The 26471-nt window shown below is 63.4% G+C and overlaps 4 protein-coding genes and 2 long non-coding RNA genes across 11 annotated transcripts in view; 2 read left to right on the top strand and 4 right to left on the bottom strand.

The window, feature by feature from the left end:
- ZC3H3 (zinc finger CCCH-type containing 3) overlaps nt 1-2874 on the bottom strand; it is an 82050-nt gene extending 79176 nt beyond the window's left edge. For both annotated transcript variants that reach the window (XM_067712675.1, XM_067712676.1), the window contains exons 1-2: nt 2742-2874; nt 11-1328 (exon numbers count right to left, since the gene is read on the bottom strand). In XM_067712675.1, coding sequence (XP_067568776.1) covers nt 11-1328; nt 2742-2829 — 1406 coding nt within the window. In that variant the 5' untranslated portion in view covers nt 2830-2874. The remainder of the gene's footprint in view (nt 1-10; nt 1329-2741) is intronic.
- Nucleotides 2598-5553, top strand: LOC137210625 (uncharacterized). The gene is made up of 2 exons (XR_010936645.1): nt 2598-3321; nt 4240-5553. It is a non-coding gene; the product is annotated as an uncharacterized lncRNA (long non-coding RNA).
- Nucleotides 5554-5665: 112 nt separating this feature from the next.
- On the bottom strand, nt 5666-7809 carry LOC137210621 (uncharacterized). Its single transcript, XR_010936643.1, has 3 exons — nt 7691-7809; nt 5979-6140; nt 5666-5797 (listed from the first exon to the last, which is right to left on the bottom strand). It is a non-coding gene; the product is annotated as an uncharacterized lncRNA (long non-coding RNA).
- Nucleotides 7810-10125: 2316 nt separating this feature from the next.
- On the top strand, nt 10126-14993 carry GSDMD (gasdermin D). Of its 4 annotated transcripts, none has more exons than XM_067712674.1 (11): nt 10126-10338; nt 11545-11636; nt 11820-12012; nt 12678-12846; nt 12962-13064; nt 13306-13359; nt 13661-13732; nt 13857-14032; nt 14175-14316; nt 14412-14485; nt 14608-14993. In XM_067712674.1, the coding sequence occupies exons 3-11, from the start codon at nt 11858-11860 to the stop codon at nt 14845-14847; spliced, it is 1185 nt and encodes a 394-aa protein (XP_067568775.1). In that variant the 5' UTR covers nt 10126-10338; nt 11545-11636; nt 11820-11857; the 3' UTR covers nt 14848-14993. The 4 variants fall into 4 exon arrangements, with proteins under 4 accessions (XP_067568775.1, XP_067568774.1, XP_067568773.1 ...); XM_067712673.1 differs by having other exon boundaries at nt 10180-10338; nt 11416-11636; XM_067712672.1 differs by having other exon boundaries at nt 10180-10338; nt 11377-11636.
- A 1324-nt stretch (nt 14994-16317) lies between these two features.
- Nucleotides 16318-21247, bottom strand: MROH6 (maestro heat like repeat family member 6). The gene is given in 11 exon segments (XM_067712670.1): nt 16318-17534; nt 17669-17734; nt 17845-17947; nt 18204-18323; nt 18575-18742; nt 18915-19088; nt 19160-19477; nt 19663-19780; nt 20365-20519; nt 20689-20841; nt 20996-21247. Coding segments are annotated over 11 exon segments (1869 nt in total). The 3' UTR covers nt 16318-17292.
- Nucleotides 21248-23070: 1823 nt separating this feature from the next.
- On the bottom strand, nt 23071-26407 carry NAPRT (nicotinate phosphoribosyltransferase). 2 transcript variants are annotated; one of them, XM_067712658.1, is made up of 13 exons: nt 26125-26406; nt 25908-26035; nt 25746-25828; nt 25361-25491; nt 25138-25253; nt 24682-24878; nt 24465-24605; nt 24087-24171; nt 23919-23999; nt 23722-23824; nt 23482-23636; nt 23272-23379; nt 23071-23185 (listed from the first exon to the last, which is right to left on the bottom strand). In XM_067712658.1, exons 1-13 carry the CDS (start codon nt 26348-26350, stop codon nt 23099-23101), a joined length of 1641 nt encoding a protein of 546 aa, XP_067568759.1. In that variant the 5' UTR covers nt 26351-26406; the 3' UTR covers nt 23071-23098. The 2 variants fall into 2 exon arrangements, with proteins under 2 accessions (XP_067568759.1, XP_067568760.1); XM_067712659.1 differs by lacking the exon at nt 23919-23999 and having other exon boundaries at nt 26125-26407.
- Between the last annotated feature and the right edge of the window lie 64 nt (nt 26408-26471).

Below are 26471 nucleotides of genomic sequence, written 5' to 3'. Positions count from 1 at the left end.
GGACACACACCTAGCACTCCCCCGCCTCCGGATGATCTTGGTGCGGCTCTTCACTTTGTAAGCCGAGAGCGGGGTCTCACTGAAGAGGGGCTTCAAGCTGCTGGGTCCCACTGCTGGTCTGTCCCCTGGGGGGAACCTAGATGGGACTGGGGAGAGCTGGGAGGCATGGTCCTTGCTGCCGGCCTCTGACTGCCAACGGAAGGAGGAGGCCGAGGAGGCCAAGGGGCTGGAGGCCTTCCACTTGTACTTGCTCGGGGAGGCCCCAGGCACGGAGGCTGCGGCCGACCTCCTGGGCTTGGCATCCAGGTCGCCTCTGAGCTGCGGCTTCTCCGTTCGTTCCGCTGCAGAAAAGGGGGCCTTGCACACATTCTCCGCCACTGCTCTGGGACTGAGGGCCCTCCGAGGGGCCCGGGGACTCTTCGCCGAGGCAGCCACCCATTTGTAGTTGTTTTGCCGGAACTTGTTGCTTCGACAGGACACCAGCAGCAAGGGCTCCCGGGTCTGCCTGGGTCCAGCAGCAGGTCTAGCTGGGCCTGCCACCAGGCCAGAGGCAGCTGACTGATCTGCATGGCCGGCGTTCGCTCTCCCGTCCCCAAGGAGCTGTGTGCCGCAGTTGGCCGCAGGTTGTGAGCCCACCTTCCGGCCCAGGGCCGTGCCGCCCCGCTGGGGCGGGCTGGAGGGCGGGAAGCGGGCCCTGGCCGCAACTGCGCTCTCACCGACCATCCGCCGGGGCTCCGAGGGGCTGCTGCTCACAGTACTCATCGACTTCACCACCCGGGGCTTGCCAGGCTCCTTCTGGCAGACCAGAAGGGGGTCCTCCTCACTGCAGCTCCCCTTAGCTCTTCCTGGCCTCGAGGGCTGCTGCTGCCCACCGGGAAGCTCACCCTCACCTTCCTGAGACCTGTGGTTGCTCCAGGGGGCATCCCCGTATTCTTCCAAGGAGCCCCGCAGGACCCCTGCAGTGCCAGCTGAGCCCGGCTTTGACGGTGGTTTGACATTGATGACCATGTTCTGAGCCGGACTGAGCTGGACCTGCCTCTCCAGGATGTACTGCTGGGGCTCGGGACCCTGGCTGCCCCCAGCCCCAAGGGGCGGCTGCGCAGCACAGTCGCCGGGTGGGTCCGAGGATCCCAAGGGCCGATTCACAAGGGAGTATTTCTTGCGCCACACGGGCCCATGGTTCGGGGAGAAGCCCCTCCGGCTCAGACGAGGGCAGCGAGCACTGAAGGCCCTGCCGCTGCTGTAAGCGGGCGGCTGCCACTGGGAAGCGGCGGAGGTGCCTGGGGCAGAGGCATTGCCATGGAGGTTTTTGTAGTCATCGATCAGACCTGAGGAGACAGGAGCACAAGCCCCATTAACCGGAGGGTGAGTAAAATCAGTGAGAATTCCCTGGAGGGGCATCAGCTGACCAAACACCCCGCAGACCCCGGTGGATCCTGTCACGTCCCAGTGCAGGAGGGGCAGCTGCCAGTGCGTGAGAACCACTGAAAGTCAGCCCAAATTCCCTAGGCCAATCTTCTCCGTAAGTCTTTTCCCGTCAGTTCTATTTCAATCCTATTTCTAGTTGCTTATCCTTAAAATGTATCCCTGTGGCATATTCCCTATTCTCCAGCAATATTATGCTAGGTTCACAATCCTTTGAGAAGAAGTGTCACTCAGTATGAAAAGACCAGCAAGGCCCTATGCTGTAATGCCTCAAGAGACATGGAGGCCCTCTGGCTTGCCCACAGATAGAAAGGGAGCAGGGCTGCACCTCAATGAGCTCCCTGCCTGGCACACAAGGCAGTGAGGGTGAGGTAAGTGACACCCCTGGGTACTCCACACTTGACAAGAATGTCACACCATCCTCCCCTGAGGAGAGGAGAGGCCTAATCATCGGGAATCGCAGTGCAGTGGACCGCCACGGGGCCTTGCCAAGGAAGCCCCTGGACAGCTGTGCCCGTGCAGGTGGGGCACAGGCCTCGGCTGAAACAACCCAAGCTGTTACAACTCAGCCAACAAGCCCCACCGTTACAACGCTCCCCCACCATATGTCCCGCCCCCAGGCCCAAAGAGAGCCAGGTCCAGACCTGGTGACACCTCAGGGCAGATATGATGGAAGGCCAGGAAGTGCCTGGAAGGTGGGCTCAGCCCACCTGAACTCTCCCCCATACACACTTTCCAAGTCCTTAAGTCTTCTCTTTGTGGGAATAACTTTACAAGGGGAATTTTTTTTTTTAAGTATAGCAAACCCCATTAGGTCTAAAAATGGAAAAGTTTGGAAACTGAAGACTGGGGAGTCTGGGCCGGGAATATCACGGAGAGTGTGACTGTACGGACGGAAGGAGCGTCAAAACGGGCTGTCCAGGGAAGAAACACACACCTGGCCCCGAGCGGGCTTTGCCACTGTCGGGCGCGGGGAGCGAGGGAGCGCCGAGTACGTGCCCGCGCGTGGGGGTGGGGGGCCCCCTCCCGCCCGCCGGTTACTAAGCGACCGCCCCGCCGCCACCAGCCGCAGCGCCGGAAACGCTCGCACCCTCCGTCGAAACCCGAGCTGGAGGTGACCCAGGCCACTCGGGACGCCCCTCCGGGTCCCCTAGGCCCAGCCCGACCCCACCTACCTCCCCACCCGACCGGACCTAGCCGCCGAGACCGCGGGCGGAAAGCCACCCCCTTAGGGGAGGCGGGCAGGGGCCCGCTGTGAAGAGAAGGGGAAGAAAGGGACGCGCGACCCGGGCCCGACCCGACCTGACCTGACCCACCCTGCAGGAGACGGATCTGCCGCCGTAATTGCTCCTTTTCCTCCATCTCCAGAGTCCGCGACGCCCGGCCAGGCCCCCGCGACGTCATCGCCGCGCGACCGTTTCCCCGCGGGCTGGGCGGAGCGCGGGGAGGTGCCGAGACTGCGCACTGAGGCGAGGCCTGGGCGACTGCCGGGCCGCGGGGAGGGGGAGCAGAAGAGATGAGCCCGTCGCCCTGGCAACGGCTGGATAGGCGGGGTCACGCATGCGCAGAGCTGGGGGGTCGCGTCACTACGGAGCGCCGGGAAGTGGACTCACCGCTCGTGTGAAGGGGGCGCTGCGGTAGGTGGTCGCCGCCCTGGAGCGCTCTGGCCGCGTTCTTCGCCAAGAACTCTCGTTCCTTGCGGGACTGGGCGAGGGCCGAATTCCAGACCCCACCCCAGCGGCGACCTGGTGGGATGAGGGCCCAAGAGACTCTATTGTTGCGCGGGCCAGGACAGGAGAAGAAACGTCCAAGATCGAAGAGGCCCTACAGAGACGTGTTAAACCTCTGAAAACTTGAAAGATTTTGGTGTATCAGTGGAAACAAGTATAAAACCAGGTGTGTAAATCCCTCGATAGAGCTGGGGCGTGTAAAATGGTATGGCCGCTGTGGAAAACAGTCTGGTGTTTCCTCAGAAAGTTAAAAACAGAATTAGGGTTTGTCCCAGCACTTCTACTTCCGGGTATATACCCTGAAGAAGTGAGAACTCAAACATGTGCCAGTGTTGGATGGAGCATTATTCGCAGTAACCAAAAGGTGGAAATAGCCCAAGTGTCCATGAGGATGGATGGATAAACGGTGTATATCCGTACAATGGAACAGGATTTAGCCTTGAAAAGGAATGTAGTACTGATCCATGCTACGGCATAAATGAACCTCAGAAACATTACGCTAAATGAAGTAAGCCAGTCACAAAAGGACAAATACGGCAAAATTCCACTTATATGACATAGCTAGAATAGGGAAATTTATAGAGACAGAAAGTAGATCAGAGGTTACCAAGGGCTGAGGGGAGGAGGAATGGGGAATTAATGCTTTTTGGGTAGAGTCTATGTTTGGAGCGATGAAAAAGTTTCGGAAACAAGCAGTGGTGATGGTTGCACAACATTGTGAATGTACTTAATGCCACTGAAGTGGACACTTTAAAATGATTATATAACAATTTTTATATATTTACCACAATAAAAAAAAAAGTGGACAGAATGTGTCTGCACAGACCTGAAAAATAGGAAATGTTAAAGGAAATTCTTCGAGCTGAAGGGAAATGATACAATATGGAGACAGAGCTACATGAAGAAAGAGGACAGGAAACGGGAAATATGTTAGTAATTTTTTTAAATTCTCATTTCTTATTTTCTCTAAAAGACAAATAGATACAGCAAAAATAATAAAAACGTATTGTGGGTTTATAACATATGTAGAGGTAAAACATATGCCACCAATGATTCAAGGGGTCACGTGCTCTGTCTCCTGCAGGTGAGGATGCAGCCCACAGCCTCTTAGGTCAGCACCTGAACCCACCTTAGGGAGTGAATGTTACTCCACTCAACATACAGCAGTGGGCACCGTGGGATTTCTTTGGCGGAGGTGGCCCCAGGCTAGGAAGACCAGACAATAGAATGGCCCCTGCACTCAGGCTGTGAGATGGGGTGAGCCACAGGTCGTGCCCCACCAGCTGAACACTGTGTAAGACCCTTAGGCCTTGGCCGAACTCTGAGGGCAGCGTAGGGGAGTTCTCGTGGAATGACGGAATTTCCCACCAGGGATCTTGAAAAGCACTTCTTTGGACTTGCCCTGTCTTGCTTCTCTTGAGAATCCTGCAGCCATCACCTTATGAATGAGCCAGGGCTGGCCTGATGGAGGATGGACAACACATGCCTAGTTAATACCACTGACCCTCTTGACAGCCAGCCGTCTGCCAAACAATGAGGCCAGTGGTTGCCAGCTAGCCACAAAATCGATGAACCCAGGTGATACCATGTGGAGCAGAGATGAGCCTAAATGTCATAATTTAGGGCACCTCACGTGATTATGAGCGAACCAGGGGATGTTTGTGTCACTAGGTTTTGGGGTGATTTATTAGCACACACTGACGGATTCATGGGTCTAGCGCTGAACTTGTCTTCTGTGCCCGACAAGCTCTCTGCTCCTGGACTTCAGTCCTGGGGTGGTGGAGCGGAGAGCCCAGCCACTTGCTGAGAGGAGGCAAGGTTTGTGGGTTTGTCTCCTGGAGTTGTGAAAGTGTAAGTGGGATGTAAGTGCTGTCACGATTAACTCCTTAAAACTGACCTTGACAGTTACACTTAAAACTCTGATGCCCATCAAGCTGGCACCGATTAAAGCAGCCTGCCTTCAGTGTTCGGGGCGAGGGCAAGAGACTCCACTGTTCACTTTTTGGATGTTGGCACAGCCTTTCTGAAGGGCAATTTGCAACACGTGCCAAGACCCTGAATACCGTGTGAGGAATTTCACTTTTCAGAATCCCCCCAAAAGAGATAATGAAACACGTGCAAGGCCTTATGAACAAAAATATCAGGTGCTGGGGGGAAAGGGATGGGGAGGGATAAATTAGGAGTTTGGGATTAGCAGATACAAACTACTGTATATAAAATAGATAGCAAGGTCTTACTGTATAGCACAGGGAACTGTATTCAATATCCTGTAAAAAACCATAATGGGAAGGAATATGAAAATACATATGCATGTATAACTGAATCACTTTGCTGTATACCAAAAACTAATAGAACATTATAGATCAACTATACGTCAATAAAAATTAAAAATTTTAAAGTCAGGTGCTGAGTTCTTTACATGGAACAAAAATATTGAGCATGTTTACAGCCCATTACAGTGTGCCAGGCCCCCCCCTTTTTTTTTTTAAAGCACAGGTCTGTGTTTGTTTGTTTACTTATTTATTTATTTGGGCTGCGCAGGCTCTTTGTTGCAGGCTTGTCTCTAGTTGCAGCACATGGGTTTAGTTGCGCGGCGGCATGTGGGATCTTAGTTCCCTGATCAGGGATCGAACCCGCGTCCCCTGCATTGGAAGGCAGATTCTTAACCAGTGGACCAGCAAGAAAGTCCCTAGGCCCCATTCTAGTGTTAACACACATTAATGCATTGAGTCTTCACAACAACCCTGTCGTTTCCAACTTAAGGATGAGGAGACCAACACAAAGGGGGTCAATCTCCCATCCCAAATCACAGGGTAGCCTCACCCTCCCCAGACTCCTGCGCGTCCTGGGCCGACTACTTCCAGGCCATCTCTCTCCTCCAGTGGTCTCTTCTTGCTGGCTGCCCACTCTCCGAGTGATCTCTTCTCTGCCAATCCTCTCTCTTCCCCGCAGTGGACCTTCCCATAGGGCTGCCCAGGTGCAGGTCTGGGGCCATAAAAAGGACTCCATTACTGGCATTCAGCAAACAAGTGCTGAGGAACAGACATACCTGTTGCTGGAAGGCCATTTCCATGGACTTCTCCCTCTCTCCCCTCACAGGGGAGTTGTCTCCCACCGCCACCCCTCACCTCCCTCTGCTCTCCTCCCTTCTCCCACACCCAGCTTCCTGCTCTTTTCACCACCCTAGCCCAAGCAGCCTTCCTGAGCCGCACGCTGTTCCCCCGGCCACCCCACCCACATCTGCCCTTGGCCTTGCACACCCCCCTTCTCTCCAGCCCCACCACATAAGGCTACCCCAGGCACCAGCCTCTCTGAAGGGGGTGGGAGAGTAGGAAAGCAATGCAGCTGTACCGAATGCACTTTTACCAGGGCACGAGCACAAAATGTCAAATCCTTCCTGAGCTTGTTACCTGTCTCCTTGTTCTGTGGCCTGCAAAAGTATCTGCGTCCCCCCTCCACCAACCCAGCCTGCACCTCCCTTGGGGAATGTCCCCCTCCTGCCATCTCCTTTCCTCCAGGAGGTCTGCATGCGATGGGAGTCAGGCACCCTGACTCACCGGGCCCTCACGTGGGAACAGGTGCTTGGCTGGCTGGGACCGCTACCCCATGGATACCTCCTTGCCTTTTATCCCAGAGGGAGAGAGGCAGGAAGTGAGTGTAGAAGAGAACTACCATTGAGGGCTCTGTGGGTCCCTCCTTCATCCCAGCCTCCAATCCCCCACTTGACCCCCCACCCTCACGGCAAAGCATGAGCCTCAGAACCAGATCCTCTTGGGAGAAAACTTGATTAATCTACTGTTTCCTAGATGGCAGCATTTCCACGAGGCTCTCAGGGACCACGGTGGATGGATGGTGTGAATCTCACCTCCACAATTTCCCACATGCCCTAGTACTGGGCAAGCCTAACTAGGTGGAAGAGACACCCCCCCCCCCCCAGCCCAGCAATGCCTGGATCCCAGCAGTAAGAGCCCCCTGCAGCTGGGGCAAAGTGAAGTGAGGCTCAGAGCGTCGGAAACAAGAGCCGCTTCCCTCTGCAGAGGACCAGTTGGAGTGGGGCAGGGTTCTGAGCCGCTCCCCCGACCCCTGTCAGCAGAAAGTGCCGAGCCAGGCAGGATGCCGCAGGCCTCCGGACCGAGGACCAAAAGGAAACGAGACAGGAGGGCCGCGCGGGGGAGGGGCGGCTGGAGGCGGGGCGTGGGCGAAGGGAACCGCTAGTCACCCGCGCCGGCCCCCAGGACGCACCGTGAGCCTCCGCTGATCCTGACCTGCGGGGAGTAGTTTCCTCGCCTGCCTCTCCCCCACCCAGTTCTGCCGCCCCTTCCTGAGGCCTATGCCCCTCCTGACTCCCGGGGCGCCCCTGGATCCGAGACCGCCCTGCTCTGGGGCCGCCCCGTCGCCCAGCGATCCGCCGAGCGTTGATTGAGCGCCTGCTGGACAGGCCCTGCTGACCGGCGGTCCGAGCCGCCGCCGAGGGTCCGGGCCAGCAAGGGGGGGCGGGGGCGGCGAGCGGGGGGGAAGCCCCGGGGGGACTCAACTCCCAAAGGAAAGGACTCCTGGGACTTCAGTGCGTCTGGCAGCCTCTCGGCCCCTCGCTCCGCGTTCGTTCATTCCCGGCCAAGCGGCTCTCGGGCACACGGGGCCCTCCGGGGCGCCTCTTGCCCGCGCGGGCTCCTGGGGGCGCGGCAGCGCGGGCCGCGGCTGCCGACATCCTGGGCGCCGACTTCCGGCACCCTGGGAACCCCCAAAGTGTCACTGGGAGGCGGGCACAGGGGGGAGCCAGCCCCCTGAGCTGCACCACCCACATCGCAGACCCAGATGAGCCCGAGGCCCACAGCTCCCCCTACCCCTCCCTGGACCCTGGCCGTCCCTGATGCCCGATGGCCGGGGCTGGGTGGGTTCCTCGGGCCGACTACCCCCTAGCCCCGTCTCATGCGGTCCTGGCCTCCACTGTCCCTGCCTGGAGGACAGTGGACACCCTCAGGCCTCCTCTCCCTAAGCCCACTCTGCCATGTCCTCTGAGGTATCCCAACCGCTGCCTCCAAAGGGCTGTCCTGGTTATCTTCTGTCCTTGTTCCTCCCAGGGGCTCGGCCCTTCCAGGGTAGAGGCTGTGGCCTCCACTGCCCAGTTCCCAGCAGTGCCTGGCCAGCCCTGCCCCTCACCGGGTGGGTGGAGGCATCGGATTGCGGTGGGCTTCCTCTTCCTTAGAACTCTCCCAGAGGTGCTAACCCTTCCCCGCACACAGCCAGAAGCCCCCTCCCAGGCTCCCATCCCTGGTCACGGTTCTCCCCCCAGGGCGCGGTGTCCTAGCTGGCTCTGGACCCCCAGGGTCTGCCCAGACGTTGCGCAGGGAGGCCTCACCCACCCCCATATCACAGAGTGGCTGTGAGGAAGACGGGAGGTTGCCCCAGACTTCCTGGCCCTGGAAATGTCCGAGTGCTCCCCAGGCCTCCAAATGGGGAGGGGGAGGGGGTGCAGGGCCAGCCCCAGCCACCTTCCTTCTGCTTTTTCTCCCCAGTGGATTCACTTCCTGTCATCTCAGGCTGACTCTGCCCTCAGGAGCCTAGGGACACAACCACTCACCAAGCCCAGTGCCTCTTGTTTAGGTTATTGCCAGAGAACTGAACATGTGAACGAGGAGTTGCTGCAGCGATGCCCTGTCCATGCTTCATTCAGCCCCGGGTCATTGCAACATTCCAAAACACCCCCCCAGGAAGTCACTTTCCCTGCACTGGCATCGGGGCCGCTGCCAGCGGCTCTACCTGGAGGGGCCCTTGTCCCGTTCACGGCCAGAGCCCTCATCTGCAGGAGCACGTGGCGCCAGGTGCTGATAAACACTCATGGCTCGAATTAGTGCATGTGGCGGAGCCTTCGGGGTGAGTCTCAGGCCAGCCAACTGGCAGGGGCCCTGGTGCGGGCTCCAGAGTGTCACAGGGCCCAGAGGCAGGATGTGGCGGTGGAGTGGTGGAGAAAAGGGGGCATGGGGCTCCTGGCTGCCTTGCACTGGACATGATCCGCAAGCAGCCCAAGAGAGTAAGGGTGTTGAGAACCTGAGACAGGCCTGGCTTCAGCTTTTCAAAGTAACAGCTTTATTGAGATACAATTCACATACCGTACAGTTCACCCATTAAAAGTGTGGAACTCTGGGGCTTTTAGCGTATTCAGAGTTGAGAACATTTCCACTCCCCAAAAGAGGCTGTGTCACTCCCCCTCCCCCTCCCCGCAGCACCTGGCAACTACTAAGCTGCTTTCTGGTTCGCCTGTTCTAAACAATTTGCATACATGAATCCCGTGAGATGTTGTCTTTCACGTCTGCCTTCTTTCACTTGGCATAATGTTTTGAGGTCCATCTACGTTGTGCCGTGAGTCACAACTTCATTCCTTTGTATGACTGAGCACCACACCATCCTGTGTCTTCCATCGTATGCACTGACCACATTGTCTGTGCTTCCACAGATGGACATTTTGCGGTGCTTCTGAGTTTTGGCTGTTAACAGTAATGTTGTGGGAACATCCATGTGCCGGTTTTTGCGTGAACATATGTTTCCACTTCTCTTGAATACACACCTAGCAGTGGAATGAATGAGATCTAATGGTAATTCTCTGTTTAACTTTTTGAGGAACTGCCAGACTCTTTTGCATCCATTTACATTCCCAGTAGTGTGTGAGGCTCCAATTTCCCCCATCTTCCCCAACACTCGTTACTTCTCTTCTATACAGTTATCTATGGGGTGTGAAGCAGCATCTTCTGCAGTTTGATCTGCAGTTCCCTGACAGCAAATGGCGTGAGCATCTTTTTGTGCGCTTGTTGGCCATTTGTAGCAATACATTTTCTTTGAGGAAATGTCTCTTCAGACCCTTTGCCGTGGCCCAGAGTTTCCAGAGAGAAGGACTGAAGAAGCGCCCAGCAGTTAGTGCCCAGCAGTTGGAGGCAGCAGCGGGTGGAGCACGAGCTGGCGCACCCTGACCCTCCCCCACCCTCGCCAGGCTGAGGCTGCGGGGGCGGGCTCACGGGGGTTTCCGGGCTGTGGCTGCTGCAGGCCGGCCGAGGTTTCACTTCTGGATCTGGGAAACTTTGGGTTGTGTGCTAGCTCGGCAGCTCCGGGGCAGAGCCCTCCGACCCCAGCCAGCAGAGCGGCCTGGCTTCAGCTCTGTGGGCGCAGGCACGCAACAGTCACGGTCACGGTGAGCTGCTCCCCGCCCCTGCGCGCCGCACCCCACTGCCTGCCCTGGTTCCGGGGGGGGCTCTCCCTAGTGCTGGGTGGGGGGAGGCCAGCTCCTCTGGGTGGAGACCTGGTCCGGGCACCCTTCTGCGGCTTCCCCAAGCCCCCCAAGGACTCGCAATCCCAGACAGGTTTGGGGAAGCCCCAGGCCTCTGGGAAGGGGGTGCCCTCCCCAGCCCGGCTGGTTTGGGCTTAACTCCAGGTAGGCCCTCTAGGTGCTCCTTGGGCCACTCTCAGACTTCAGACCATCCCTGAAGCTCAGAGGCTTCCTAAGGGCTGGCCCCCGTGCCTGGAGCCCAGATGTCCTGGGTCCTGAGTCAGGCCCACATTGGCTTCTGACCCCCGAAGACAGACTAGTGGCTCACGGAGCTTTGGGCGCAGAGAAAGCCCTGGAGGACACGTCTAGGAGCTGGGGACACTTTGGCTGGGCCTTGCTGTGGGCCTTTGCACCAACTGCCCAGGAAGTGATGGCTTCTGATTCTTCCCCCGCCCTCTGAACACCTCAGCCAGCGGGGGGAGCTGCTACAGCAGACAGAGCAGTGGCTCGGGGTCACTCCAAGGCCCCAGCCTTGCCCTGCCCTTCCTCAGTGGCTGCTTTTCGTGAGCAGCCCTAAGCCTTGTTGAAGTGACAGAGGGACAAGAGGCCTTGGTGGGTGGCCAGGGCTGCCCCCCCGCCCCAAGCGCTGAGTCCCAGGGCTTTCTCGGGCTCCATGTGGGCACTCTGATCACAGAACAGCTGGTGTGCGTGGCCTGAGTCCCACTGAGGGCTGTGAATGACGCCCCACCCTGGAGGTGCTCATGGCCCCTTGGAAAGATGGACTAGTGGATGCCCGGGTGTGCTTCTGCTTGTCTTTGTGTTGGGTGATAGTCAGCAAGCGCCTTCTGCCAGTCAGAGCATCCCAGGACTAGCCAAGCAGGACTGCTTTGGAGGGAAAGAGCTCCCCATCACTGGAGACGTCCAGGCACCTACCTTCCCCCTCTGCCGCCCGCCCTCTTCCAGCCCTGCGGGTGCAAGGCCTGGCCCAGCTGCCCTCCTCAGGAGCATGGCATCGGCCTTTGCAAGGGTGGTCAGGAGCGTGGTCCAGGAGCTGGACCACGGTGGGGAGCTCACCCCTGTGGACAGCCTGCAGAGCTCCACCAGCTTCCAGCTCTACTGCCTTTTGGGCAGGAAGTCCTCGAGTTCACGGTTCTGGAAACACCGCTACACACGTGTCAACCTGTCCATCAGGGACATCCTGGAGCCCGACGCCCCAGAGCCAGGTACCCCACTTGGCACTGTCAGAGCCATGGGTCGGGTCGGGGGAGGAGGGGGCAGGCCCGCTGCCACCTGCTCTGGGCCTCTGGGCTCCTGCTTCCAGAGGGCAGGCACTTTTCAGAGGCCCCTCCGCCCGGGGGGAAAGGCGGCGGATGGTGGGATGGGCCTCAGCTCTGGTCTTGCTCCAGCTGTGGAGTGTGGCAACACCTTCCATTTCCACGATGCTATGGATGGGAAGATGCAGGGCAGCGTGGAGCTGGCGGCCCCAGGACAGGGGAAGCTGTCAGGCGGGGCCGCGGTGTCCGGCAGCTCCAGCGCCTCGATGATCGTGTGCACGCTGCGAGTGGCGCCCAACACCTGGGAAGCCATGCATCGAGAGAGGTGAGCCCTGGGGTGGCGGGGCCCTGCTGAAACTGGGCAGCCTCTGGGTCAGGACCTCGGGGCAGCAGGAGTCACAGGGGGTCTCTGCCAGGCTGAGGGAAGTCCCAGAGGCAGGGGCATGCTGGGACCAGTGGGCAGGGAAGGGGGCTGCAGAGGTCCTGGGGGCCTGCATCCTGCGGGCCAGGGCGGCCAGGCAGGGCCCTAGGGTCAGGGGTCAGACCAAGTCCCACTGCGAGGGGGCTGGGCTGCTGGGGTGGAGCAGACACAGGGACCCTGGGGAGAAGGACCATTAGCTCAGAGCGGAGACATGAGATTTGAACCCTGGGAGCGGCAGGGAGTGGAGGGAGAGAGCAGCCAGGTGAGCAACCGGCCAACAGGGTGGGCCCCTCCAGAGGTCTTCAGGTGTCCACCCGTCCCCACTGGACCTTGTCTTTTCTTCCTGCACCCCACCCACTCACAAACATTGTCGGGACCACCAGGGAGGGAATGATGGGTATCCCGTGCCTGGGCATCCACAGAGCTCTCGGTCTCCTCGGCCGTGTCACCGCCCCCAACCCCTATGGCCACAAAGGCTGAGGTCCAGGGAACGGAAGCCCGCCCCGTGGCAGGGGGAGGGGAGCGCAGGGTGCACCGCTGCGAGCTTCCCATTGGTCTGCTCACCACAGGCGCTTGCGGCGGCCTGAGCACAAAGTCCTGCAGCAGCTGCGGAATCGTGGGGATGACGTGTTCGTCGTGACCGAGGTGCTGCAGACACAGCAGGAGGTGGAAGTCACCTGGACCCAAAAGCAGGAGGGCTCCGGCCAGTTTGCACTTCCGGGAGCCATGGGCTTGCAGGTGTGCGGGGGCTCGGGCTGGGGAGGCAGAGTGGGGCAGACCCCTGCCACCAGCACCCTGTTACGTCTGGCCCCACGACCCAGAGCCCAGTCCTGAGCCCGTATCCATCTGTCAGGGCAGAGGCGAGGGCCACCTGAGCCAGAACAAGATGGTCACCATCCCCGCGGGCAGCATCCTCGCCTTTCGGGTGGCCCAGCTGGTTATGGGCTCTGACTGGGGTGAGCCAGGATCACGGTGACTTCTGGGGCCCAGACTCCATGGCAGAGAGGCAGAGAGGCCTGGAAGAGCCCCCAGGGGTCACTGGGGGCATCTGGGTCGGGGTGGCCGAGGGTCCCTTGCTCTGGCATTTGGGAGGTTGGGGCACAATGGGGGTACTGCACAGGGGGTCCCAGCTTGGGAGGGAGATGCCAAGTGCCCCGCCAACCTGCTTTCCCACCTCTGCTCCTGTCTGGCTGCCAGACATCCTCTTCTTCCCGGACAAGAAGCAGACGACCTTCAGGCCACAGCAGGAAGGTGAGGCCTGTGGACCTGGGCAATGGGATGAGCTGATGAGGCATTCTCCTGCCCAGCACAGCACAGCCGGGGGACGCACACACGCGCGCGCACACACACACACACACACACACGGGTGACACGGTGACAGGCTGACACCAGCCTGGTTCGACCTTGCTCCCTGTCCCGGGCTGCCAGTACTGGGGTGGTGGTGACAGGCTGTGAGGGCCGAGGGGAGGCCTCAGGCCTCTCTGGCTCGGGGACCCAGCCCTGCGCTGACCAGCCCTGCCTCGTCCAGACTACAGGCCCTCCTACATTGCAGGTGGCCAGCTGCAGCGGTCCTCCTGCCTCACCTCCACAAAATTTCTCTCTCTCCGCTTCAAGTTCCTGTCGGGTCCGTACCTTCTTGGCCACCCCCCTGGTGGGCTCCCCTTCTGCCCCCCTGTGGTCTGCCCTCCATAACCAGGGCTCCCCGGGGCCACGTGGGTACCTGGGCAATGGCAGCCCTGTCCCCACAGATGGGCCCATGGAGGACCGGTTGGCGACCACCGAAGGCTTCCAGGGCCTGCAGGCAGAAGTGGAGGCTTGGGCCGTGGGCCTGGAGGGCTTGTCCAGGGAGCCTTGTCGGCAGCTGCTGGGGGCCCTCGGGCAGGTGCTGCGGGACGAGGCCGCCCTGCAAGCCCTGGATGAGTCGGTGAGAGAGCTGGGTGGGGCGTGGGGGGCGTGCAGGGGTGGTGGGTGGGTGGGGGGCGAGCTGGGGCGGGGTGAGGCGGGCAGAGCTGGTGCCTGCGCCCCGCCCCCGCGCTCACCCACCCGCCCCACGCCCTCACCCCCAGCTGGAGCACGGCCTGCGTGGCGGGCTTTTGGAGTCTCGGGATGGTCCGGTGGGTGCTGTCCTCGAGTGCCTGGTGTTCTCCTCCAGAAGGCTGGAAAAGAGACTTGCCGGCCCCGTCTTCTACCTGCTGCAAGCTCTAGCTGGTGAGGGGCTCCGGGGGTGGGACAGGCAGGGAGCAGGAGTGTGGGCTTCCCTAGCCGGCCTTCCGGAACCCCTCTCACCCAAGGTCTCTCCCCAGCGCTGAGTGCAACCCAGCGCGTGCTGCTGGCTGAGGTGCTGGAGATGGGGGCCCTGTCAGGGGCGTTCAAACTGGTGAGTGGGCCCGGCTTGCAGGGGAGGGGCTGTGCCGGAGGTGCGGGCCCAGTGCATCTGGGCTGGGGCGCGGGGGCGCCAGAACCCGGGCCCCCTGGCAGCCCCCCGCCCTGTTCTGCCAGGTGGAGAACCTTTTGGAGCAGAGCGCCCCACGGCAGGAGCACAGGGCCGCGCCCCTGCCGCGCGAGCCCCTGGGGAGCAGCTGGGGCTCAGAGGCGCCCACCTGGGTCCTGCTGGAGGAGTGCGGCCTTGAGCCACAGGTGGGCGCCCCCCAGGTGTGCTGGAAACCGGAGGCCCAGGGCCGTGCGAGTGCGCTTTACGCCTGCCTCGCACTGCTGCTCAGGCTGAGCCGGCTCTGCTAGCCTGCAGCCTGCCCGCAGGGCAGCTCTCTAGTCGGGGCAGAGCTCATGCCCACCCAGCGGCCAGGAGCCACACCCAGCCACGTGGGCAGCCCCCACAAGGCCTGGGAGTTGAGGAAAGACAATAAATGTGATGAACAAAGGGAAAATGCTCACTGAGCTTTCGAGGGGCCCTATGTCAGGGGTCGGGCAGCGATGGGGATGGGGCCTCACATGGGGAGGGACCTGGGGGCTGAGGGCAGGACTTGAAAGGCAAAACCAAGGGGGACGGGACTGGAAGAGCCTGGACAGCCTGGACACTCAACCAGCGATGCTCGCCTGGGAGCAGGGCTACGGCAGCACTGATCCACCTGGAGCCTCCCTGAGGATCCCAGCAGAGAAATCCCCGAGAAGGGTTACACTCCCAGGACAAAGCAACAGGCTCTGAGTGAACCCAACACCTGGCAAGCAGGGAGTCTAGCAGGGCTTCCAGCGATGGGGCAGGGGACCACGGCAAGGCAGTCTTGCACACAAGACTGATCATCCAAGAGAAGCCTGCACGCCAACTGGCCTGCTACAGGGAGGAGTACGGGCTCCCAGGCCTAAGAAGCCCAGGCATCACGGAGGTGTCGCGAGAAGAGGGGGGGTGCTGCCTGCCCGAGCCCTCATCTGAGGCTGGGCTCTCCTTTCCAGTGGGCGTCACTGTGGGGGTTGCCACTAGCCTGCCCAGCTGTGCTCTGCAGTGGGACAAGCGTGTGCCTGGTGGGGGAAATGGGCATCCAATGCTCACCCAGCTTCTGGCTCCTCAGCTGCAAGCAGTGGGGGCCAGGCTTGCTTCTGCCCATGGGGGCTGCCACTGAGGTCCGCCAGGCTCCTGCTGAGCCCAGGCCCAGACCCAGACCAAGTCGGGCGGCTGTGAGGGTGCTCCTCGTGGGCCCCACCTGCAGCCATGGAAGCTGAGGAGGGACCCCCAGGCCTGGGAGCTGGAGCCTCCTTGATGGGTGACAGGCTGAAGAACCCCCTGAGGACATTCCCACCAACCTCCCTTCCTTCCGTCCTCCTCTCCTTCACGGGCGTCTGACAGCCTCCTGGCCTCTCCAGCGTGTACCCCGATATATTTCTTGTAGCTTAATCCAGTTTGGGCATCTGCTTTGGAGAAGCCGAACCAATACCCCAAACCATGCCCCTGGCTTCACACAGACCAGTGCCCTCGGCCCGAGCCTCCCCTGCCCTGGGAATGACCTACGAGGAGACCCCAACCCCTTCCTGCTGAGCCCCGGCCCCATTGGCTCGGCATGCGTAGGCCCAAAGCACAGCTTCTCAGCTCAGGGTGGAACCTGCCTGGCCTTCCGCCCACCCCGGAGCCGACCCAAACTCCTGGCTACGTGCTGTCTTCCTTGTAATCTCAGCCCCAGCCCGATCTCGGACCAGGCCCAGCGCATCAGAACCCAGCCTTGGCCCAGACCCAGGCCCCAGACAGACGCTGAACCCCTTGGATCCCTGTGTTTATTTTAAACGCTTTCCACAGGGATGGGCAGGACCCCAGCCTCCAAGAGGCTGTGTGAGTTGAGGCCTCCTCTGAGGAGGAGGCAGCATTGGGGGGGCCCTGAAAGGGCAAGAGGACACCTCAAGGTGGGCACTCCAGGTGGAGGAAGCCGCCCGTCCAGGGTCTGGATGGATTGGGTCACGGCCTCGGAGCCGTCCTGAGGGCCCTCTTCCCCACATGTCCAGTCACGCCTCCATTCACCCCTGAGCAGGGTGCTGGGGTGCCGGTGCGACAGCTCAGCCTAGTGGGGTGCGAATGCTGGCAGCCCACACCTGAGCCCGCAGGTGTCATCTCGGGTCCGTGCTGTCCAGTGGGGAGGTCGGGGACAGCTTCCGGAGAAGGCCCAGGTGGGGTCTGACACGGTAAGTGCGGGGGAGGGGCAGGAACGGGGCCAGGCTGTGGGGCAGCGGGTGTGGACAGGAGGACAGATCAGTGCTTCTTGGCCAGGAACCTCAGAACCTCAGGCCAGGACATGGCCAGCCAGGAGTGGAGCACGTGACGAGGAGTGATGGGCTGCTGGGGCGGCCGGGAGGGCCCAGGCAGAGGGCGGCCTATCACGGCGCCGGCTCCCAGGGCTGTGTCAGCTTCACAGTGGCCCCCACCAGGCCTCGGCCCGGGAGGTCAGGTGTCATCCAGGCAGGGGGCTGAGGGGGGACAGATGGACTCAGGGGTGTGCGAGGCAAGAGGCTGAGGGCGAAATGGTGCTCCGTCAGAAGGTGCGTGCCCCCTCTAGGTCGTAGGGCTGTCTGGGGGGGTGAGCTCCCGGAGAGGGGTCTTTGTGTGCAACAGGCCTTGCGTGGCTCCGGGGGGCAGGCATTGGTGCCCAGCACCGAGCCCAGGGTGCCCCTCAAGGGGGGGCCTCTTCTGCAGATGTGCCCCTGCTAAGACTGGCCGCAGAGCGGTGGGGGGCGGGCCAGTCGGGCTCAGCCTGGTCCTAAGCAGCCCCAGGGGCCAGCGGGGCTCTGGTGGTGCTGGAACGGGCTGTCTCTGTAGACTGGTGGGGGCCGGGCAGGGTGGGCGCGGCGCTGGCCCGGGCAGGGAAGGCGCAGGAGGCACCCACGGCAGGGAGGGTGCTGTGCCTGAGCCCGCAGCACCACCTGCTGGGTGGACGCTTGTGCCGCTGCCACCACAGTGGGCTCAGGGTCACTCTGCAGCTGCCCCAGGTCTGTGGGGGACAGGGCAGTTCATGGCGCGGGAGGGCCCCAGGGCCCCAGCTCTCCATCCACCCATCCCCATCCGCTCCGCCCTAGCGCCCACCACCTTTCCGGAACCCCATGCCCCGGTGAGTCGGGTCCTCACCCTGGAACAGATTGTCTAGCAGGTCCTGGTTGATGCGGCGGGGGCTTGAGTGATGGACCAGGAAGCCTGGACCAAAGCAAACCCTGAGTGCTGGCCCCTGCCCACAGCAGGGAGGGGCTGGCCCAGCTCCCAGAGCCCTAGGTGCAAGGGACAGTGTGACACCAGGACTGCCTTACCCACGAGCACCACAGCTGCCCAGCGCAGGGAGTCCTGTGGGCTCCGCAGGTAGCCCTGGGTCTGGCTCAGGAAGCGGGGCACGTGACTCGGGTACCCCTAAACCTGGGGACAGAAGGGCTCATAGCAGGACAGGAGGGCCAATTCTGCATGGGAAGGAGGCCGCAGAGGTGAGTCCAGGGGCTGAGGGCCCTGGGGATCCCCCGGGACATGGCATCAGGACCTGAGGCTTTAGACCTGCCACCACCTTGACTGCAAGGGTGGGAAGGCTCAGTTTGGGGGGAGTGGCCCTGGTGTATATTGGACCAAGCGGGCAGCTGACCATATACCCCATCATTGTCACTGTCCTCCCCCAACTGACCAGGCGGTGGCAGATGCAGCTTAGGGCCTCAGGGCTGTTGCAGTGGGCCACGGTGACCATCTCCTCCAGTAGGCCCCAGCGCAGGGCCTGGTCACAGAGGGTCAGGGTCCACTCTGAGCTCTGGAACAGGGGAAGGCAGCAAGGTTAGGAGCACAGAAAGTGGCAAGAAATGGCCTGGGAGGGGGGAGGTGGCCAGGATGAGGGGTGGAGGCGCAGGCGGCCCAGGAAAGACCAGGAACCTGGCTGCGCATGTCACCTGCACCTGAGGTCCTGGGAGAAGTCCCCGACCTGTAATCTTTGGAGAGGCAGCTGTCGTGGGAATGGGTGGGGCTGGATGGAGACAGCCCTGGGACAGTCTTGGGGGGACTGACCTCATTGGTGTCCCGGCTGGGGTCATACAGTCGCAACAGCAGCGGCACGAGACTCTGCAGCACCAGCTTCCGCAGGGGGCCGCGGAGTCCCACCCGGAGCCCGCCCCAGCCGCGCCGCACCAGCGTCCCGAGGAGCCCGACCGCCGAGGCGCGGACCGAGTCCCGGGCCTGCATAGCAGGGCGCGGTCAGGGCGGAGCCAGCAGAGAGAGGGTGTCCGGGGGGCTGCCGTCTGGGGGCGTGATCTGGGGGCCAGGAGCGGGGCCTGGTTGGGGAACCCTGGGAGAGCCTGGGGAGGGGGTGGTGACGGCGGGAGGGGCGGGGCCTGAGGGGCGGGCTCACGTCTTCCACAAGCGGTGGGAGGAGCGGTCCCAGCTCCGCGCCCAGGAGCCGCACCGGCGCCCGTGGCCGCATCAGGACCCTCCGCAGCGTCCCCAGTGCGGCGCCCACGAGCCGCGCGCCACCCTCGCCCAGGGCGCCCAGGAGCGCGGGCAGCAGCGTGCTCACGTGACGCACCTGCAGGGACGGGGACTCGTGGGAGACCCCTCGCAGACCCCGCCCAGACCCCGCCCAGTCCTGCCCCTCACCTTCCTGCGGTTCAGCGCCAGGTGGCCGAGGCCCAGCAGGCCCAGCCAGTGCACGGTGGGCTCGGGGTCGCCCTGCCAAGCGCAGAGCCGGTCCAGGATGACCTCCTCCCGCAGAAGCCGTGTGGTGGGCCGGCTCTGCAACAGCTGGGCGGGGGGACACAGGGTCAGCACGCTCGCGTTCCCGTGCCGGCCCGGGCATGGGTCCCGGGCCAGCTCATGTAGCTGTGTGACCAGCACAAGGAGAAGATGCGGGTAGAACCCCCGCGTGGCGCCCACGCGGCCTGACACAGCCAGCATCTCCCCAAGGGCACGAGTGGCCTATGGAACGAGGGGCTCATTCAGGCTCAGACACTGCAGACAGGGCGAGGACAAAGCCTCTATGCTTGAGAGACGTTATGGATGGGTGTGACTCAGGTGAGAGCCTGCTGCCCCCAAACCCCTGAGCCCAGACGCTCCTGTCCCCTTGGGCCAGGGCCAGGGGAGTCCCTGGCAATGCCACCTACCACCAGTGCCTCCAGCTGGCATCTGGCCGAGCCCTTTAGCACCCACAGCAGCTGCACCAGCACCTGCCCATTCACGCGCTGGTTCTGGCTCAGGCCACGCCAAAGCTCGGCTGCCGCCCTGGGGGCACGGGCGTGTGAGCCAGGGCCTGGCGCTGGGATGAGGGGCGTCTCCAGGTCAGGGAGGCGGCCACTGGGACTCCAGCAGGAGGAGGGGCAGGTAATCAACCCCGCAATCCCAGAGAAACAAAACAAGTGGCATCTGTGCAGAGACCACAACGGAGCCAAGTCTGCAGGATCAGCTGCCCGGCGGGACCACGCAGACCCTGTTTGGCCAGTAGCGGTGAGACAGGCCTGGCATCACGAACAATCACCGTGGAGAGCAAAGCCACGGGTAGCTCTCCTGGGGCAGACTCACCAAAGAGCCATGGGCGCTGGGGTGCAGCAGCCACCTGGCTTGCTCGGAAGCACACCCCGCCGGGCTGGGCTGCAGGAGAGGCCTGGAGAGAGAAGGCAGGCCCCAAGCCTGGAAGCCAGCCCTGAGGACCCTCAGTGGGTGAGAGGCAGGAGTGGAAGGCAGGGAAGGCCCTGCCCCGCTGTGACCCACCCCACCCTGGGCCAGTCTCCACAACAAGCCGGAAAGGGGAGGGAAGCTGCGTCGGGCCGCGGGGCGGATGCGGCGTCTGGCGGGGCGGGGCGGGTTACCGGTCCGGGGACAGTGAGCACGGCAGCAGTGCACACACCACGGCCCGACAGTGCTCCAGGGCCAGTGTGCTCAGCACCTGCAGGGCCGCCCGCTGGGGCCTCCACTCTGCCAGGCTGGGCACCTGTGCCAGCGGCCCTCGCACAAGGCCGTGCACCTGGCGTGGAGGGGCGGACGTCAGTGGTCCAGTCTCCGTGACCCCTGCACGTTACCCTCAGTACCCTGACCAAGCAGCTGCGGCCTGAAGGGGGCTGCTCCCTCTAGCCCCCAACCCTAGAGGGGACCAGGCGGGAGACTCCAAGGGCAGGGAGGGGACGGGGGCTAACCTGGTCCTCCAGCCACTCCCCCCAGGCCTCCAGGGCTGAGGACAGGGTGAGTGCTGTCGCCTGCGTTCCCGCAAAGCCAGCCTCGTCCAGACAGGCAGCCGTGTACGACGCCGGGTCTGCGAGGGCCCCCTCTTCCAAGGAACTCTGGGGAGTCTGGGAGTGGGGGCGAGGGGAGACTATGAGACCCCCTTGCCTCTCACACTCTCTTCCTCCCCACCCTGTCCCAGCTCTTGACAAAACCCCCGTGGCCTTTCTGTTTTTTCCCAGCTCCGTCCCCCTTTACCCCCCAGGCATCCCTCCTGCTCACCAGATGAAGACCGGGTCCCTCAGGGACTGGCTCCTGGGTAGGAGGCTGGGAGAAGGGCTCACTGCCAGCTGGGGAAATGGCGGCTGCCCGCCCAGGCTCTACCCCGCGTTCAAGCTCAGGTTCGGGATGAGGGCCGGTGGAAGGGGGTCCCGGGGGCTGCCCCTGGCTGGCCCGGATCCCTTCAGCCAGAGCCGTCAGGGTTAGGGCTCCCACGGGAGCCCCCTGGGCCCAGTCCCACGCGCCCCCAGCCATGGCCGCCGCACACACTGAGCTGCTCAGCCGGGCTCAGCCTGCAGCACCTGGCACTGGTCCTCCCAGAAGCCGTGCCCAGGCCTGACCTAGAAGCAGGCCCCAGGCAGGTGGGCCCAGGGACAGGCGTGGCAGCGTGTGGGTGCATGTGCGTGTGCATGCTCTGTGGGGGCGGGAGGTCGGGGAGCCACACGGGGGTGTCCCCAGGTGTGGTGCCTGCAGGGGCTTTTGAAGGGTCTTCCCGCCCAGACTGTTGTTGGTGAGTGGCCAGCCTAGGCTCTGTCCACCAGGACCTGGGAAAAGGGCAAGGTCCCTGGGAGACAGTGGATCTGCAAGGGGGGGGGGGAAGGGTCCCTGACCCCGACTTCCGACCCGTCTGGGCAGGGAATCCTGGGCAGGTGTAGACAGCTCTGAGGAGGCCCCAGCACGTTTTAGAAGTCTGGGCCCAGCCCTGAGCTGAGGCCTCGCCTGATTCAGCCCTAAAGAAGCAGTCAGGTCCAGGCTGCACTTGCGGCCGGGGGCTGGGCTCTCCTCTCTGCATCCTGACCCGGCCGGACATCCCGGGCATGGGGATGATTTGGAGCAGCCCTGGGGGGGAGCCGGAAGCAAGAGGAGCTGCCCTGTGCCTCCCAGGTGCCCTTGCAGGTGACTGACATCACTGGATGGATCACGGTGGGTGGGTGGGGGAGTGTCTGGGTCCTGGCACTGAGGAAGTGTAAAGCTCAGAAGTGGTGACCTGTGGGTACCTGGGGCCTGGTGTGTGTCCTGCTGTGTGTGTGGCGGTGGCGGGCGGAGTCTGTGTCTCTCTCCGAGCCTCCTGCTCCCCAGGGCTGGCCTGACCGGGCCTCTGCCCCAAATCCCCGCTGTCGCCCTCACCCAGCAGCGCAGCGGCCACTGCCCAGCCTGGTCCAGGGGAGCCAGAAGAGCTGGTCTGGCCAAATACCTGGGCAGGCAGAAGTGCTCCGGGAAGCACCCTGGACAGTCGGCACTCCCCCTCGTCCTGGCCTGCTTGTGTCCCCCGCCCAGGCGGGAGAAGCCCAGGCCCCGCCCTCTGTCCCGCAGGGCCTCCAACCTCTCCTGAGTGGCTCCTCCGGAGGCAAAGCCGGTGGAGACCCGACGAGCCTGCTCGCACAGGGGCAGGGCCAGCCCAGGACCCTGGCCAGGTGCCCAGAGCTGAGCCAGTCCCTGCTCCCTCACCTCCACCAGCTCTAGTGCAGGCAGGCCCCGAGCCCTCCTCTCCTTTCCCAGGACTGCAGGGGCGGGAGCTGGGTCCCCAAGGCCCAGGCCTAGTCCGTGCCGTGACAGATGCCAGGGCCGACAGGGAGCCAGATGGGTGGGGCCCAGGGGTACAGGGTCCCACAGAGCTGGCAGCAGCAGTGGCAGGGGACACCCAGGCCTCTCCTTGGCTGGGGAAGCTTGAGGCGTCCACCGAGCCTGCCCCGCCCGGGGGGCATCCCGGAGCCCCCCCATCTGGGCTGGATCCCCAGCCCGCCTCGGGCCTCTAGCATGGAGCGGTCTTCCAGTAACCAACCCCCCCAGCTCCTAGTTGGGCACCAAAGCCCCCTCCCTTTCCCCACAGCCCTGCCCTGTCCTGCCCGGATCTGCTCCTACAGTCCAGCTCCCCAGGCCTCAGATAACGACCCCCACCCCACCGGCCTTAGCCGACCTCAGGCCTCAGCACGGGGCTGCCTACCTGCCCTGGCTGGGCTGGGGTCTTCCCTGGGAGGATGAACCCTCATGCTGATTCCTGACTCCAGCCCACCCTGGGAAGCCCTGGGGGTCCAGTGAGTGGCAGGCTGGGTGAAGAAATGACACATGACAAGCTGTGGGGATAGTGAGTGACTCATGTTCATTTCAGGCAGCTCCCAGCAGGGGATTCTCAGAGGGCACCTCTGCACTCAGTCTGTCCACCAGGGCCCGGAGCTTCTCAGACAGCGCCACCTGCAGGGAGGAGAGGGGGGGACCATGGGTGGCCATGGAGGGAGAGAGGGCACAGGGCGGGTTGATGATGTGGGCCCTACACCCACCTGGTACAGCGCAGGCTGCTCGAGCCACCTGTGGGCAGGACTCAGACGGCTCAGGGACTGCTGGGCGAAGGCTCTAGATTCGGCCAGAGATGGGAGGGGCTCACACAGCTGGGGGGAAGAGGGAGGAAGGGGCTGGCTCGAGGTCAGATGTCCGAGCTTGATTTGAGTTGAAGGTGCAGGCTAAGGGGGTGGGTGGCTAGGGGCGGTCACCTGTCCCTGCTGGACCCAGAGTCGCAGCAGCGGCTCCACGTGCACCGGCCTCACGGTACAGGACTCCTGGGTCCCTCGAGGCCAGACTCTGAGCTCCTGGCCAGCCTGGGGAGGTGGCTCCTCTGCTAACTGCAGCACGTCTAACAGCAGAGCCCCTGCGTGGGTGCGCATGTGAGGGCGCCAAGCATGCACGGGGCCTGGGGCCTTGAGCTCAACTGCGGAGGGTGGGCGGGGCCTCACCATCGGAGCCCAGGAGCCGGAAGGCAGCCTTGCTTCCAGGCAATGTCTGCTTCTCGGGGTCCTCGGTCAGCTTCATCCGCGGCTGGCCTCCCACGGACACCAGCTACAGGGACAGGGTGCTGAGCTAGCTGGACCCTTCTCCCCGGACCCATGGTCCATCCCCAGCCCATCCCCACTGGGCCCCGGACTCTCTCCACCTTGTAGACACAGCCCAGGGAAGGCTGGCGAGGGCAGGTGACCACGCTAGTACCGATGCCGATGACGTTCACCTCACTGCCCTGGGGGGGAGGGGAAATGAGCTCGGCCAGCATCTGCAGGCCCAGGGCCCGCCGAGCCACCCTCTGGGCTGCCCCTGCCCCGCCTACCTTCTGGGACAGCCTGGCCAGCTCCTGCTCATCAATGTTGTTGCTGACAGCAATGGGGATGGACTCCAGCCAGGGCACCCGGAACCTGTGACGGGGGCAGCCCTCAAACGCCCCTGACTCACCCGGCCCCCTCCCAACCCAGTCATGCCGTCTCCCCGCCACCTGATAATCTGCCCTCAGCCACACTGGCTCTATGGGCCCCTGAGCGAGCCCACCCCAGCTTCTTTGCCAAGGCTGCAGTACCTCTACTGAGGTAGCAGCGTATCAGAGAGCCTCGCGGTGGGAGAGGCACGGTCCCTCCCTCCCTCTGTCCCATCCCAATATTCCTGAACCAGAGGGGATCTCTCAGAAGGCAAAGCCCCTGCCAGGGGAACTCACTGGGCCGCCACTGTTCGGAAGACGCCACGCGTCTCCTGAGCCTGCTGAAGCAGGTCGCCACTGTCCAGCCTCACTCCCACTGCCTGGTAGCCCAGCTCCTCCAGTGCCAGGGCTACAGCCAGGAAGTTGGGGAGACCACTCCTGCAGGTGGGGACATGGGAGTAGGGGGTCTGCTGCTGCTCTGCTGAGCCCACCCTGGGGGATGCCCGGGCCTCACCTCCGCACACTGTAGGTGTCCAGCAGGCCCTGGAAGGCCCGGGGAAAGGCCAGGGCATAGGCCACAAAGGCCGCCCGCTCACCCCGGTGTGGCTCCTGCACCCCCAGCCCCAGGTGGCCACACACACGCTCCAGCCACGTCTCCACGCAGGCAGCCAGGTCCACCCTGGGGCCCTGACCAGCCGCTGGAGCCAACATCTATGGAGAAGAGTTGGTGAAGGATGGAGGACCCAGAGCGCAGGGTGGGGACTGGTTCAACCCCAGCAGAGAGTCTGAGCCACCTGCCTGCCAGCTTCCCAGTGCCGCACTGAGACCACCTGCCCGGCGTGGCTTGGGTGGGCCAGGCGTGGTATCTGCCTGTGCACAGAGCAGGGACTGGCCTCTCCTGCTCCCTGGGAAGGGCTCGGCTTGGGGGGTCTGCCCTCTGGAGTCCAGCTGGGGGGACAGGGGTACTGACCGGTTCAGGGGGCACCTCGGTGCCTGAAAAGGAGGTGATGAAGGAGTGCGCCAGGGTCCCGGCCACCGGCACGCCCCGCAGCTGTCCTGCGAGCATGTTGCTGCTGCCATCGAAGCCTGGGGTCAGGGCATCAGGCAAAGTTGGGGGACTTCAGGCACTGAAGGGGGTTCTCAGGGCTGGCCTCCTCCTCCCCCAAACCAGGCCTCCGTCTCCTGGCCCTCACCGCCCAGGTAGCTGTAGGTAGAGGCGGTAAGACCCCCGTCGGGGCCCTGAGCCCGCCGAAGCCCCAGCTCCAGCAGCCGCTTCTCCGGCCCTGCGATCAGGCGAAGCCGCGCGGCGTTCGTGGCGACGAGGCTGCGGGAGCAAGGGGGCAGGGGACCCGCAGTGACGGCCGGGAAGCCACCCAGAGCGCTGCCTCTCCCGAGGACCCGAGCAGCGGGAGCCGGAGGCCCCTGCCAGGACCCCGGCTCAGCGCTCCGCCCCCAGGGGCCACGCCCCACGGGTCCGGGCCCGGAAGTCAGCGCTCCTTCACGGAGAGCCCAGGCTTCCGGCCTCGGGCGGGAGGCGGGTGTCCCGCCCCAGGCCCCACCTGGCGCCCCGGGCCCCACCTGGCGTAGCTGACCAGGCAGAGGAGCGGCGTCTCCAGCAGCTGCACCACCAGGAGCGGCCCGGACACCTGCAGCAGCGGCACCTGCGGGGCGGGCTGTCAGCTCGTCGCCACCCGGCCCTGCTCTGGCCCACCCCCCGTGCCCCGCTCCCCCGGCACTCACGCTGGGGAAGGCGAGGGAGCCCTCGGGCAGGGCCCGCACCGTCACCCCGGAGCAGTCGAGGGCACGAAGATGCTGGAAGAACGCGGGGTCTGTGTCTGGGGGCAGCACCGAGGCCACGAACTGCACGTCTGGGGGCGACAGAGGCCGTCGTGGCGAGGGCTCGCCGGGGCTGGCGGGGGCGGGGGGCTGGCGGGGTGAGGGGCCGGGGGGCGGCTACCTGCGTCCGTCAGGCGGAAGTCGCGCACGAAACGCACGCAGTCGCGCAGCCCCGCGGCCAGGGCGAAGGCTCCGCCGAACGGGCAGCGGCGGAAGAAGAGTTCGAACTCGGCCGCCTCCTGCGCCCGGCCGGCGCGCCAGTAGCCCAGCGCCATGGTGGCCTGGTACAGGTCGGTGAGCAGCGGCCGCGCCGCCGCGCGCCCCTCGGGGTCCTGCTCCGCCGCCATCGGACTCTGGCCGCTGCCCTGGCGCCCCGGACTCTGGCCGCCCCGCCCACGTGACGCCGCGCTGGCCAGGGCCCGCCCCGCCAGCGGGTTGGGACACCGTGGAGCCACTGCCTTTCCTGGC

Source organism: Pseudorca crassidens, chromosome 17 (genome assembly GCF_039906515.1).
Source record: "Pseudorca crassidens isolate mPseCra1 chromosome 17, mPseCra1.hap1, whole genome shotgun sequence".
NCBI lineage: Eukaryota > Metazoa > Chordata > Mammalia > Artiodactyla > Delphinidae > Pseudorca > Pseudorca crassidens.
This window is presented reverse-complemented; position numbering and strand designations above follow the sequence as displayed.